The 14,095-nt window shown below is 33.2% G+C and overlaps 1 protein-coding gene across 2 annotated transcripts in view; it reads right to left on the reverse strand.

Moving 5' to 3' along the window:
- The window catches only part of LOC129235300 (serine/threonine-protein kinase 40-like), an 89,396-nt gene that overhangs the window by 9,076 nt on the left and 66,225 nt on the right, over window positions 1-14,095 (reverse strand). For both annotated transcript variants that reach the window (XM_054869030.1, XM_054869029.1), the window contains exons 3-4: window positions 13,378-13,512; window positions 7,493-7,717 (exon numbers count right to left, since the gene is read on the reverse strand). In XM_054869030.1, the coding sequence (XP_054725005.1) occupies window positions 7,493-7,717; window positions 13,378-13,458 (306 nt within the window). In that variant the 5' untranslated portion in view covers window positions 13,459-13,512. The remainder of the gene's footprint in view (window positions 1-7,492; window positions 7,718-13,377; window positions 13,513-14,095) is intronic.

Raw genomic sequence — 14,095 nt, forward strand, 5'->3', positions numbered from 1 at the left:
TGAGTTTCATATTGAATATAAAAGCTTTTAGTATCTTCATGTATCTAGTATCTAGCTTTTCAGTAGTAACGTCAGACTTCACGCTCTGATTTTCTTCAAACTCCCCAATCATGCGCACAACTTCCTGTTGGCCCTCGGGAAAAGGACCAACGGATGTGGAATGGTAAGTTCGGGAGAAATGAAGCAATGGAAAGTGAATTTCAATTTAAATAACATTTTATTTAAAACATATGTATAAGTATAAATAGGAAAAACAAATATTCAACATTTATAAAATCAAATCCCCATAACAAATTAAATATTTCTCCCCAACATACATCAACAAGAAATATCACATTATTCGTTTTCTCTAAATTTCAGTTCTAAAACGACCTCAATAAACAACCCTAAACAGCATGCCACATTTCCAAGAAAAACTATTGGAAAAATTTCATACCCTTGTAAGTCCACTCACAAGCACTTGGCACACAAAACATGAAGGCCACATCCATCAAAAGGATGAACTTTTGAGTTGAAAAAAACCACACGTCCACTCGTAGACGACAGACCATTCTCTGTCAATGGTCATTGCATTCCAGGCACACCCATACCACAGTAGAGGATTCCTCACCATATGCAGTACAGGAAATTATTTACCTGGTTTCTATGCCAAACAGGAGAACATTCAGCAGTAGAGTCTCTTAGAGGTCACCTCACCCTAATAGGGGACACGCAGTCGAAGAAATGCCTCACCCTACACTGAACCCGTACAGTCCGACCAGCTCGGAACCTAGGATGAGCAGCTTCGGTCCTCTGGTCCTGTTAAGCCTATTTCAATACATCAACTCTTTCTTTCTTTTACTTTTATTTTCACATAACCGCCTTCTAAACATAGGGTACTGTTTCAGAACTTATCCTGCACTTCAGGCAGGCAAAACGAACTTTAATTTTACACTTCTTTCTTAAAGTTCCACGTCCCTGCGTGGACAAATCAACCAGAGCTCTGATGCTCACATCAAAACAAACCGTCTGCAGAACGGAAGCAAATCATAAGAGATCGATTGATTGACTTTCTATTTAACCCATCACTGTTACCCCGACGCAATGACGTGACATCATCCAAATTTGCATCTGTTGCATCTCAAAGCAACTCAACACAGTTACTATTTTAACTGTTGCTATTTTTAAATTATCTTCTTTACTGCTTTCAGCAGAAAGATCCTCAACTCTTGAGGCCAGACATCACGTCCGCCGATGGGCGAAACACGTGATTGACTTGTTGGGTGTTTAGTCACTTGGGAATTTCATACCTCCGCCGGATAATTTACGTCTTTTAAAACCGGGAATCTATTTTTCTCGGATTAGTTTGAATTTACAGGTAAGTTTTAAACAATTAAAAATACATTCAAGCTCTTTACGAATCTCTCCAAGAACCAAAATAATGGCTTTTGCCAACACTTCCGGTCCAGCAACGATCCATTGTATTAAAGAAGCCTCATGTGACTTAAACGGGATAGATTAGTTGATGATTTTTAAATTAATTTGTTGTTTTGCTCATGCAAATGGTAGTGTGCCATCCTGGAAAATTTCCTCTGTTTTGGTACCAGATATATTTCCCCTATGAAACTCCTGGAAAATAGTTGGATGCATCTCTGGTAACTGCTTCCAGTTGAACAGAAATACTGAAGGTCATCGGGCATTATTTGTATGATCAAGAGCAAACATCTGTGGACATATGGTCTCAAGAGTGACAGTAAAACCTGAGAAATTTCCTTGACGAATAGTGCGCACCAGATTTAAAAGTATACATTCTAGCTCCATGGTGATCTTCCAGTACTTAAACTGAGGCGATTCTTCTGATCTACGCTTAACCCAGTCTGTAAATGTTTTGTCTATATCTTTTCGATTTTGATACGCTTTCTCTAACAGAATTTGGAGAGTGGTTACTGCAAAATCGTGAGCGTTATCGACTTCTCTTCACATGCAAAACTTTCAGTGTTCCTTTTGCTCTTCCTGATGTTGTTACATGAGTTTCTACTAGGAGTTCAGTTCATCCACTTCCTCCCAGCCATGTACATATTGCAGATGAAACAGCCATTTCTATGTGGAGACCACCTAACATGACCAACCTTTTATTTTCGCCATACTCATTCGGCATAGCCCACTGAAAAGATTTTAGCAGGGCGGGTAGATGGGACCTAGATTACAAACACTTAATTCAAATTCATTAAATATTTTACTTTTTCAAAAGCACATTAAAGAAATGATTGCAAGCTATGTTAGTATTTTGATGTCACATGGAACAAATGAAGGAGAAAAATTTATTCTAAAATATATTGAGAGTTTTTTTAATACGTTTTGCTTATTGAAAATGACATAAAGGAATAAATAAAAGCTATATGATAATTTTAATGCTAGATGGAACGAACAATCGAAGTTATCGATTTCAAACCGTAATAGAATTATATGACTCACCTTTATTTGATATTATTTGCTACAGCATTAACCAGTCAAAAATTCAGTTATTGAAAATTATATATGTATAATAAAGATATCACTGTGGAATTAGTTATTGCTGAGAACAGCAGAACTGGAGAGAAATGAACTAGGCGGATTGCAATCCAAAGTTACAGCTTGTTGGCGAGAAAAAATCGAGTAGTCGTTCTGATTCTTGCCGCTAGACGGCAGCTGTTCGCACTTGCAAGAGAAGTGAATTATTATGGGACAATACATATGTGTATTTAATCTGGTACGGAATTTTTAATTAAAAGTTTCACTGCGGGTTAGATGCGGCGGAACAGTTGGAACAGTTCAATCAGAATCCCCCCCCCCTTCGCTCCATGTAGTTACATTATTGCCGTGAAATTTTTAAAACTATTTACTAAGGGGGGGGGGGCAAATGCATATTTTTCTAGTTTATTTTAGAGCTTTTATTTAGTGCACCTATTTTTCACAGAAGAATGATTTCTAATGGCGTTTTGAGCAGTAAAACGAAACTGTTCACCTTTTCACGACAGTCATTTTGATAACGGAAATTTTAATAACTCTAAAACTACTTGTCTTCGAGGAAAATTCAGTCTCTGTTAAATAGTTCTTTTAAAGCGTTTTCAGATGATACACATTAATACTACAACATAAAGATCTGTAATATAGTTCTAAGCAGTTAAACGTATGTACTTATCTTTCCAGGCATCCATTTTGATGACGTTAACTGTAATAACTCTTAAACAATTTGTGATAGGAAAAAAAATTCAATCATTATTAAATAGCTCTTTTAAAGCGCTTTTAAATGATATACTTTAAAATCACAATATTAAGATCCATAATAGAGTTCTAAGCAGTTAAACGAACGTACTTTTCTTGAAAAGGCGGCCATTTTGATGACGTCATCACAGGGGGTTCATGACCTCTGATCAAATGCCTCCCGGCAGATTTTTGTTCTTAGATATGTACATAAGCATTGTGCAAAATTTCAGACTGGTATCCGGAAGTGAAATGTTTTGGGTATTTTTGTCACAAACTCCACGGACTATTATGGATATTTCGCGTGTCTATAGGTTCTTAGGCACTTATCCACATGTGGTAAAGGTCGAAAAAACTCAATATTCATTCGGGGGTGGGTAAAATGGAAATTAAGGTTGATTTTTGAGTGAAATTTTTCTTTGCGAATACAGTATTTCCTTTTTTGTGAAAGGAAGTAAAAAACTACTAATTTATGTTGCTTATCTTCAATGTACTTTTTTGTTTAATGTACTTTTTAAAGTGATATGCAAGTGGGAGTATTGAAACAAAAATAAAAAATAAAAAATTGAAGATATTTAATACAAATATGATGACCAGCAACAGGCACTGGCCTCCGCTAGGCTAGTCTTCTACAATGAAGATCAATGGCCCTCTTAAAGCTATTTCATCCTTACTCATTACAGCCTCTCCTGGTAAGTTGTTCCCAGGCCCAAAAAACCCTACTAAAGTAGTAATTTTATTCTAAATTGCTGGTTAGCCTGAGATTTGAATAGCTTAACAAAGACCCCTAGGCTTTCGTGCAAAAATTTAACCCACCAAAATTTAAATCTTTCTTTGTGATAAATTTAAACAACTGAGTCATCTAGTCTTTGAATTTCCTGCGTTGCAGGCTACACAAATTTAAGTCTTAAGTCTAGAATCATGATCTGAATTTGAAATTTTTCTTGCTAACCTAGTAGCCCTTCTTTGAATTCGCTTTCCGATAAAGAAATATCCTTTTTGAGATAAATTGACCAAAACTGAACAGTGTACTCCAAAGGAAGTCTTTCTAAACTTTTATATATAGGCAGAAGAACCTTAGATTTGCTTGAAATAGATCTATTGATAACCCCAAGCCAGGGTTGGCCGGATTGGACCCAATTGGGTTGGACCCAATGGGTTTTTTTGAAAAAACCCATTTAAAAAAATCCATTATTTAGCCCACTTTTGGGTTTTTTAGAATTTTCTGAGAACTTTTTTTTAAAAAATAATTAATTTAAATACTTTTAATATTTAAACTTCTTTTTTATTTCTTCTTCACAATAGGCAATGGACATAAAAAATGAATTTTGAACTTTAATAGTATTTCTTAACTCTTAAGGGCATTAAAAAATGCTTCAAAGATTTTAAATAAATATATTTAACTTTTTCCTTCAACTGGTCAATAAGGAACTCAAATTATCTTGACTAAGTCCTGTCACGTCAGATTTTCTCGGTATTTGCAGATTGTACAAAGGATACTACTTTAGCTAAAAGGCTCTCATGTGAATTATTTTCTGCAAACCAACACGTCACAAAACTCAAATAAACAAGGTATATTTTTTAGAAATTAACAGGTTTTACAAATGGTCGGACAGAAAACGGAATAGGATGTACAGTATTTTCACTATCTTACGAAAAAGTTTAACATTTCTTACTCTGTACACAGAAATAGAAAAACAGGCAACATAAAATTCAAGGAAATGTCTTAATTAAGCTGGAATTCAGTAAAAAGGGATTTAAACTACTTGAGGTTCTACAGTAGTTTTGCATAACAAAATGAAATACAATAAAGTAAAATGCAAAAAAAAAAAAAAATGTAGTAATTAAAAACGAACATTAAATTTTATCACTCAAGAAATAACTTTGCCTTAACTGTTGGTAATCATGGAAACTAAAAAAATCTGAAACTTCACCATTCTTGAATTTTGTCGTCTTTTATACCCTTCTTCAGAAAACGCTGAATTTTCCAGCTTTTTTTTATCAAGACAATTTTTGTGCTTTGTCCATATACTTATGCTACAATATGCTACGAGTACCCCACCTTTCCCCTAAAAAAAGACAAAAAAACCCACATTTCTTTTAAAAAACCCAGCTTTAGTTGGGTTTTTTTGGGTTTTATTTAAAAAAACCCAAAAAAACCCTGGGTCCATGGGCTTTTTTAAAAAAAAACCGGGTTTTTGTCAACCCTGCCCCAAGCATTCTATTGGCTTTGTTACTTGCTATGCTGCACTGTTGATTACACTTATCCTGATCTATTAAGACACCTGAATCAATAACACTTTCTGCCTGGCTATTTACAGGGTTATTTACAGGGTTTTTGATTAAACCCTGTAAATAACACATAGGCTTATTTCAATGACCTAAATGTGTACACTTGACGTTTCCCAACATTAACTGCCATACACTGCTTATCTGCTCACTTAGTAATATGATCTAAATCCTCTGGCAGCTGTTTTGCTTATTCTTTATTTTCTACAATCCCCATAACTTTGACATCATCAGCAAACACTAGTGCAGTTTTTCAATGAAAAAACCTTCTGGAGGGAGTTTTTTGATGAAAAATACCTTCTGGAGAGGTTTTTTTGATAAAAAATACCTTCTGGGGGGTTTTTTTTTTATTGATCAAAAATAACTTCTGAGAAGGATTTTTTGATCAAAACTACCTTCTGAAGCTTTTTTTTTAAATCAAAATAGTCCTTTTATATGCATAAACTAGTGTATTATAATTTGCATTTATGCTAAAACCAATGGCTCTGGGGGGGGGGGAGTCACCCCCGCCCCCTCTTGCTGCCACTGTCGGCAAAAGTTCATTTTTCCAGAAATATTTTAATGACTATCATTCATAGAAATAATATACAAAAGGGATCTGAAAACTGATTCTAGAGGAACCCCATTTAAAAATACACTCCATCCATTCCTAAAGCGGTTTCATTGTAGCCTTGAAATTAGTGGTGCAACATCGATGAAAAAACAGCGATGGTTCAAAACATTGATGCTCAAAATTAACACATCGATGATATCGATCGTAAAGTAATAACAAGAGTCTTATTATTTGTCTGATCATTGCACTGCCCCATTATTTTTCACTATATCAAGACGTGATTAGCAATGGAGCTAGTGGATCCCCAGAAACATAAATATTTATTAATGCTACAATATAAGCATACTTAAGATCATTTTTAATCTTAATTATATATGTAAATTAAGTTGAATAATACGGGAAGAATCTACTGAAGATCGGCGAGGCGACCCAAACTATGCAAAATGCGATGCTCCCTTTTTTTTTTTTTTTTTTGCAACGTGAAAATGTTTTTCATACGGGCTCATAGGAGTAAGTCCTGTGCTCTAGTTTTATGCCGAAAAATAAGAGAAAAAATACTCATATAAATAATAGCCGATGATAAAGTAACCCGCTTGCTTCAACAATTAAACTCGCACCATGGCATGATAATTTCATAATATGTTTTGGTAATGTTTAACTTTATTGTGACAAGGCTGAACTTGATCCGGTAACTTAACTGTTTTACTGATAAGATTGTGTCATTTCAGTGGGAATGAAGAAAAGAAAAAATGGTCAACAATGAGCGCTACCTACTGGAGTTTAGGGTTAATCCACTGGAGTTAGGGTTACCATTTCAACTATAAAAATATCACCAAACAGGCAATGGCTTCGTTCAAATGTAGAAGCAATTTCCACCTGTCATACCTCGACATGCAACTTTTTAGTTCAGAATATTTTCCCCTTACAACTACTCTGTTTCTTTCCAGTCAGCCAATTTCTCACCCAAATTAAAATTTTCCCTCCTATTCCCATATCAGCTAGTTTGCTTAGTAGAGGACCAAGCAGTACTTAATCAAAAGCTTTTGAAAATCAATATGAATAACAATACGTACATAATTTTTGCTATGTACAGACATTGTAACTTTATTGTAGAAATGCAATGAATTAGTAGCATACGATTTATCTTTTCTTGAAACCATGCAGCAAATTAATCAACACACAGTCTCAAAGAAATTCATAATCATGATTTATTATTTTGTTTTTTATTCTCTTTTTAAAATGAAGCATAACTTGCAAAATTTATCACAGTATTTTAAAATATGGGACTAAATAATATGCAATATTTTGAACATTTAACATGTTCATGTAGCCACTGATTTTTTTGGACGAGAGGGGGTTGTTATAACGAATAAATGCCTGAATGTCGACTATGGTAAAAAAATATTTTAATAAAGCATTATAACATACCTTATGTAACGCTGAAACAACACTAACAACATCATGAAAAATCAGCATTGCTTCTCTCTCTGACAACTTCTTTTCTCTAATAACATAGTGCTGAAGATTTATCAAAGCAGCTGTGTCTGAACTGAAGTCATGTGCACACAAGCAGTCTAAAACAAGGCAAACTCTTTTCCTCTTTTTCAAAATAATCTTTCCAGCTGCATTTTTATGTTCTTCGAAACATTCATCCTGCATCATAGAAAAGTTGAAATACATTTGGTAAGAATACAAAAATGAAAGTACAAAGAATATAAAAGGAAAATTATGATTTGAAAATTTACATGAGTATAAATTAATCTTTACTTTTTCAATATCATGAAATTAATAGAAAGTTGACTCTTGATATCTCCCCCTTAAGACTAAGAAGGACATTCAAAATAGCTGAAGTTTGGGAAACTGAAAAGCAGATATTTTTGATTTGGGGCACTTTTTATGATCAAGCATTATGGAAAAACAATTATACTAACTGCCTTCTGAAATCAAGAAAAATCCATTGCTACTTTGTTGAAACAGCAGGTTTGTGATGGGTGACATGAAATATGCTGCAAGAAAGAACTAGCTGTTTGTTACTATAGGCAGACATTCATTGTAGTTTTAACTTTTAAATTGCAGTTCAAGATGATGAGCATTTATGTACTGTTAAAACTAGAGAAGTGGGGTGGAAAATTTTCCAAAAACGTTCTTCATTCTGCTCTCTGTTCAACCATCAATCACTTCTTTTTTCAAAATAATGTCTACATAAATTCTTATTTTTATGAAACATGGGTCATTCCATAGCATCGAAGGTACATAACACTTTAGGCACAATCATGAACATTTAATTTTTCTTATTTGATTAATTTTTCAATGAATTTGAACAGTTCAAAAACACTTACCATAAGTGCCTGCGGGGAAATATAAGGCATATCTAGAAACTTAACTAAAGCGTGGATTCGTCTCCAACTTTATTTAAAACAGTCTTTGACAAAGAAGATTTTCATAAGAGGGTTTTCGATTTCGCTATTTTAAGGATACTTTTTGAATAAATCAAAAATTGCTACCTAATTGTATCTGGATCTAAAATAACCAATATGACTCAAAAATATTTTCTACAGCTGTAAAATCAGAGTTCAATATATTTTTTTGCTTTTTGTTTTTAGAAGTACAATAAAACCCAAGTTAAATAAATACTAATGCGCATGAAAAGTAAAATAAGAAAATAAACATCAAAAAGTACAAATTGCAGATTACTGCAGACCGGTGTTTCGGCATAACAATGAATGCCTTTTTAAATGCAAAAGAAATGAGTTAGTGGATGGTGTCTTTTCATCCATAGCATCCATTTTTTATGTTGTTATTTTCTAATAGAAAACAACTATTAAATAAAAACAAAAATTATATTTTTCATAGTCTACACATTGATACAAATTACAGATTGGTTGAATCAAGGTAAGTGAAACCAAAGCACCTTTATTTCTGTTCATAAATGTTTTTAAGATGGAAGTTTTTACTATATTCTAGTTTTATTATTCTTTTATTCTTCACAACAGGGGGGGGGGGGGAGGCAAAGTTTGAGCTTCATCTTTCTTTAAAGAAAGAGGCAAATGATTCTTTTCCCTATACAACTTAATGTTTAATGCACTTCCATAATTGTTTTATTGTGTATATACATATATGTATATACAGGGAGAGTTTGATTGAATCTGCCATACGAAAGAGGGTGATAGAAGAGCCCAAGCAGAGCGTAGAATCACCCATTATCGTGTCCAATCCTTAACCGTAACCGAGTTATGGTAGATATAAGGAAAACAAGTTTTAAAAAAGAAATCTGAGAAAACGACCGATTTCTGTGGGACCTACACACAAAATAAGTACATATATTAAAAGAGCAGACTAAATCCTACAAAATGATACCTTTCGCATTAAGATAGTCGCATTTTACTGAGAGCTACAAGCTTTGAAACATTGGACACACTCAGAATTAAAATGGTGCCAACGTTTTTAATCAATATCTTCAAAAACAACCGTATGAGCTAATATTGGGCAAATCTACCAAAAACTGAGCTATTTCACTAGCTTTCAGATGATACAACAATCATATTGGGCTTCAGGTTCAGTAAAAATTCAGGCTTTTGTTTGAAACAGTGCAAAAATTTGCATTCGTTAAAAAGGGAAAACCAGCAAAGAGTTGCACTTTTCTATTTTAAATTTTCTGTTTCGCGTAAGCATGTTGTTTCTTTGTTTAAGAAAACGATATTTTCATACCGAAATAGTAGTTTTAACATTTTATTAAGTGAGAAAACACAAGAGGTAACAATAAGTAGAAATAAAAGAAGCAATACTTTTCCGTGATTTTCACAATGGAAAATCAATAATAAAAAAGTTATGCTAACATCACATACAATGAGTACATTTAATCAATCTTCAAAATTTACAACAGATTTTGAAATTGGTCGCTGCGACAACTGATATATGTCCTTGCCTTTTTGCGAACGGAAACAACCCTTGCTCTAAGTGAAATTTCAAGTTTCACATCAAGCTGGTTGCTCAATTCCTGCAAACCGACTTCTTCTGCTTTGTAAACTTCTTGGTTTTAGAATCTCTTCACAAAGAAGTCCACTGGAGTCGGGTCTGGTGGTCTAGGTGGCCAAGGAATGAGGCCTGTACGACCAATCCATTGGAAGTTCAGTCAGAAAATCCCTATCCGCATTTGAAGCATGAATAGGAGCTTCATTGTGTTGGAAAATTATTTCTGCTCTTTCGAACAGAAAAGGGGCCAAGATCTAGGTTCTGCCGATGTTGAGGAGTATGTGCTACCGAATAGGGGAAAACCCAATTGTGAGTTCAGGCACGATTGCTAGAGAAGGAGGGCTTTCAAAGTTAAGTTATGAAAACATTGCATCAAAACAAGGGTCATCATTACCATTTCACACTAGTAGAAGAATTGCGCAATTCAGATTTAGAAAAGAGGGTAACTTTTTGCAGATGGCTACTAGCACGAGAGATTGAAGAACACCATTTTCTAATAAAGATACTGTGGACAGGTGAGTTGTTGTTCACTAGTCGGGGAATCATAAATTTGCGAAACTGGTGTCAGTATGCTGAACATATCCCTTTTTAATCTGAAGCTCATCGTTCCAAACTCGATTCAGCTTAAATGTTTGGTTTGGCTTAATCAGAGATCATATGGTTGGTCCATATGTGTTTTGAAGTAGCTTAACAGGAAACACATATTTAGAGTTCATTGAACATCATTTGCCTTGCTTACTTGATGCCATTCCTGCTCCAGAGAGAGCGGAAAAATATTTACTGCTTAAATTTTTTAAAAAGTCTCTAAATACGCCTTTGACAATGTATCTCTCTATAAAAAACAAATCTTGATTTTACTCATTTATACTTCATAGAATTAAACGTATATATACAAAGTTTCAATTATCTAGCTTTATCAAAGAGAACACACGTAACGAAATTTCAGAAAAAAAATTTTACTACAAAAAATATGGATCTTCAACTTTTTTTTTTTGCATACTTAAAACACATGAAAATTTAACAACTTGTTGAGAAAACTATGAAAAGTGCCCATTAAGTTTGTTAGAAAGGGCATTAAAGTTGGAAAATGTTGTGTAAAAGTAACACGCCCGAAGAGTAATATTACCCGAATGCAGATTTTACAGTTTCCAACAAAAAGCCTGAATTTCAGCTGAACTTGAAGTCCCATATGATTTGTTGTTGTATCACCTGAAAACTAGTGAAATGGGTCAGTTTTTGGTAGATTTGCCTGATTGTAGCTCATACGGTTGATTTTCAAAATTTTGATTGAAAACTTTAGCACCATTTTAAATCTGAGTGAGTCCAATGTTTCAAAGCTTGTAGCTCACTGTAAAATGCAACTATTTTGATAGGAAAAGTGTCATTTTGTTGGATTTTGTCTGTTCTTTCCAAATATGTACTTATTTTGTGTGTAGGTCCAACAGGAATCTCAAAAATTGGTTGTTTTCTCAGAAATTTTGTTTTTTACTCATTTTCTTTATATCTACCATAACTCCGTTATGCTTAAGGATTGGACACAATAATAAGTGGTTCTATGCTCCGCTTGGGCTCTTCTATCACCCCCCTTTCATATGACAGATTCGATCAAACTGTATATGTACAGTGGAACCCTGATTTTACGTTGTCCGTTTCCTAAGTTATCCAGCTTCTAACATCCTTTTCTGTTGGATTGGCCCACTAAATTCAAAATGGAAATTCTGTTTTTTTCTTTTTCTCTCCTTTTTTAGCAGAGAAATTTTAAATTAATGTTGATCATATTTTGACACTGATATAACATTTTTTTTCAATTTGATCCCCTGCCACAGACATGCTATTTATCTATAATTTTATTTTATCTGTTCAAGTTTGATAAAAGTCTACAAGCATATGGGTTTGATAAAATTATTATAAACTTATATATAACGAGTCTGATTGCAAGTTCTGTTAAAAGTTCTCATGTACAGCTGAGAAAAAGATTTCAGATTGTATTAACATCCGGTTCACTAGAAGTAGTACAGTAGAAGACCATTATAATGCACACCTTGAGACCAGAGGTTTTGCATTATATACATCATTTCAAATTTAGAAATTAATTCAAAATATATCAATGTATTTGCACTTTAGAAAAAGCATCTAGTACGATAAGTATTAAAGCTGAAATTATGAAATTTAATGCATACATTAACATTGTCAATTATACATTATCATAACAATTATGTTTCAAGTGCATAATAGTGCATCTTTGCTAGCTTTGAGGTTTGCATAGCAGCTGCATTTGGAAGAACAATCAAATTTTTCTACTGTGCTACTAATTATCATTTAAAACCTTTCCATTAAGATAGTCAGTTGAAAAACGTTTAAAAACTTGAGGGCAAAATAAAGTATTTTTTTAACAGGAAAACTTATCATTCACTTCTAAAAAATTGGGCATTTTATAGGTTGGGGCAGACCTGCGCCAAGCCTGATCGTCGCCATCGTGCAAATGTCTTTCAAGCGCCTTAATGCAATGGCGTTCAAGGAATATATAGTTAACACCTGGAGTGAGGTTTAGTAGATAAATTTTATATGGAAAACATACATTTGGCATTTAATTTATTTAAAAAAAAAACAATTGTGTAAACATTTTGTGCTTTGTCAAAATGTACTCTTAAACATGTATTGAAACACATCTTTTTATTTTTCAAAAAAAAAAAAAAAAAAACATTAAACGAAATATTCCTGTTTTCAATTTAAAAATTTTAAGCATGATCATTTTTTGAAACTGTTAGAGAGAATGCGTGTGCCTATATTTACAATGTTTAGGTTTTCTTTACACGAAAGGACAGATTACGAATTACTACAGTATTATAATAATTGTGCCTCTCCGCAGGCCTGCTCAAAAACATTTTTTGTTTATTTTATAAAATACACAATAAGCACGTTAGATTAGAAAAGTTCAATTCCTAAAGACAACATAAAAAGATAACGCATTTTAAAATATAGATTTAAAAAGAAAAGTTTAAAAAAACAAAGGGTGCAAAATAATTGTTAACACTAAACTATTGATGTTCTAGTAGTAAAACACATAAACAAAAATGAGCATATTTCACAAAAGTGGATGTAATCAGACTTCAGAATGTAAAAATTGAGGTTGACGAAAACTATGAAAAGTTGCTAAAAGTGCAAATTATAATGCCAAAAATGTGAACATTTGTAGCTATGCAAAAAAATCACCTTATTAGTCTTCAATCAGTAAACTATGTTCATGCAAATGCCCTGTAAGTATGCAAGTGTTATTTGGTTGGTGTCTTAACAGGTTTAATTTTTGAAAAAGTATACAGCACCAGCATTAGAATACTTACTTTAAATAAACCATGATGGTGAACTACACCTTCTTGATTGTGAAGCAATGATAAGAGTGAATATTCTGTATGAAGGAGCATTTTACCTTGCCTGTCATCCTGAGTTTCATCCTTAAGGTCTTGTAGGGTTAAAATCTAAAAAAGTAATTTTATAATTAAAAAAAAAACACACACAATCAAAAACTTAAATCATCACAAAACGAAAATTAGGGTTTTTTCAAGCTAGCATTTCAAATATATGTATACCAGTGCGACCCAACCTATGACCTTCTGTGCACATGAAGTCCACAAAGCTAATCCATGTGGCTTGTTGTTACATTCAATGGTACAAGAGTCATTTTCTAGAAATGTAGAATTTTCCGTCCCATATTTGCTGCAACCTCATAAATTTTTTTAAATTATTTTTTTAATACTAATAGTCACCTTCTACCAAACAAAATAACATAGATTTAACAGTGATAGACAATACCTATTTTTGTTGAGACAAAAAAGATATATACTAAAAAGTCATTAACATCCACTGTCTCTTGACTCAATGTTTGTCTTTTGTGATCTAACTATACTGCAAATAAAACTAAAAAATATCTTGAAATTTTTTTTTCATAATTGCCTCACACAATCAAATTCAAAACAAATTTTATATTTTGTTTGATTGCAATTTTGAAATTTTTGTGAAACAGATTTAATTTGTCCCTGACATTTTGCATCATTACCATCC

The sequence above is a fragment of the Uloborus diversus genome, chromosome 2, assembly GCF_026930045.1.
Source record: "Uloborus diversus isolate 005 chromosome 2, Udiv.v.3.1, whole genome shotgun sequence".
Taxonomy (NCBI): Eukaryota; Metazoa; Arthropoda; class Arachnida; order Araneae; family Uloboridae; genus Uloborus; species Uloborus diversus.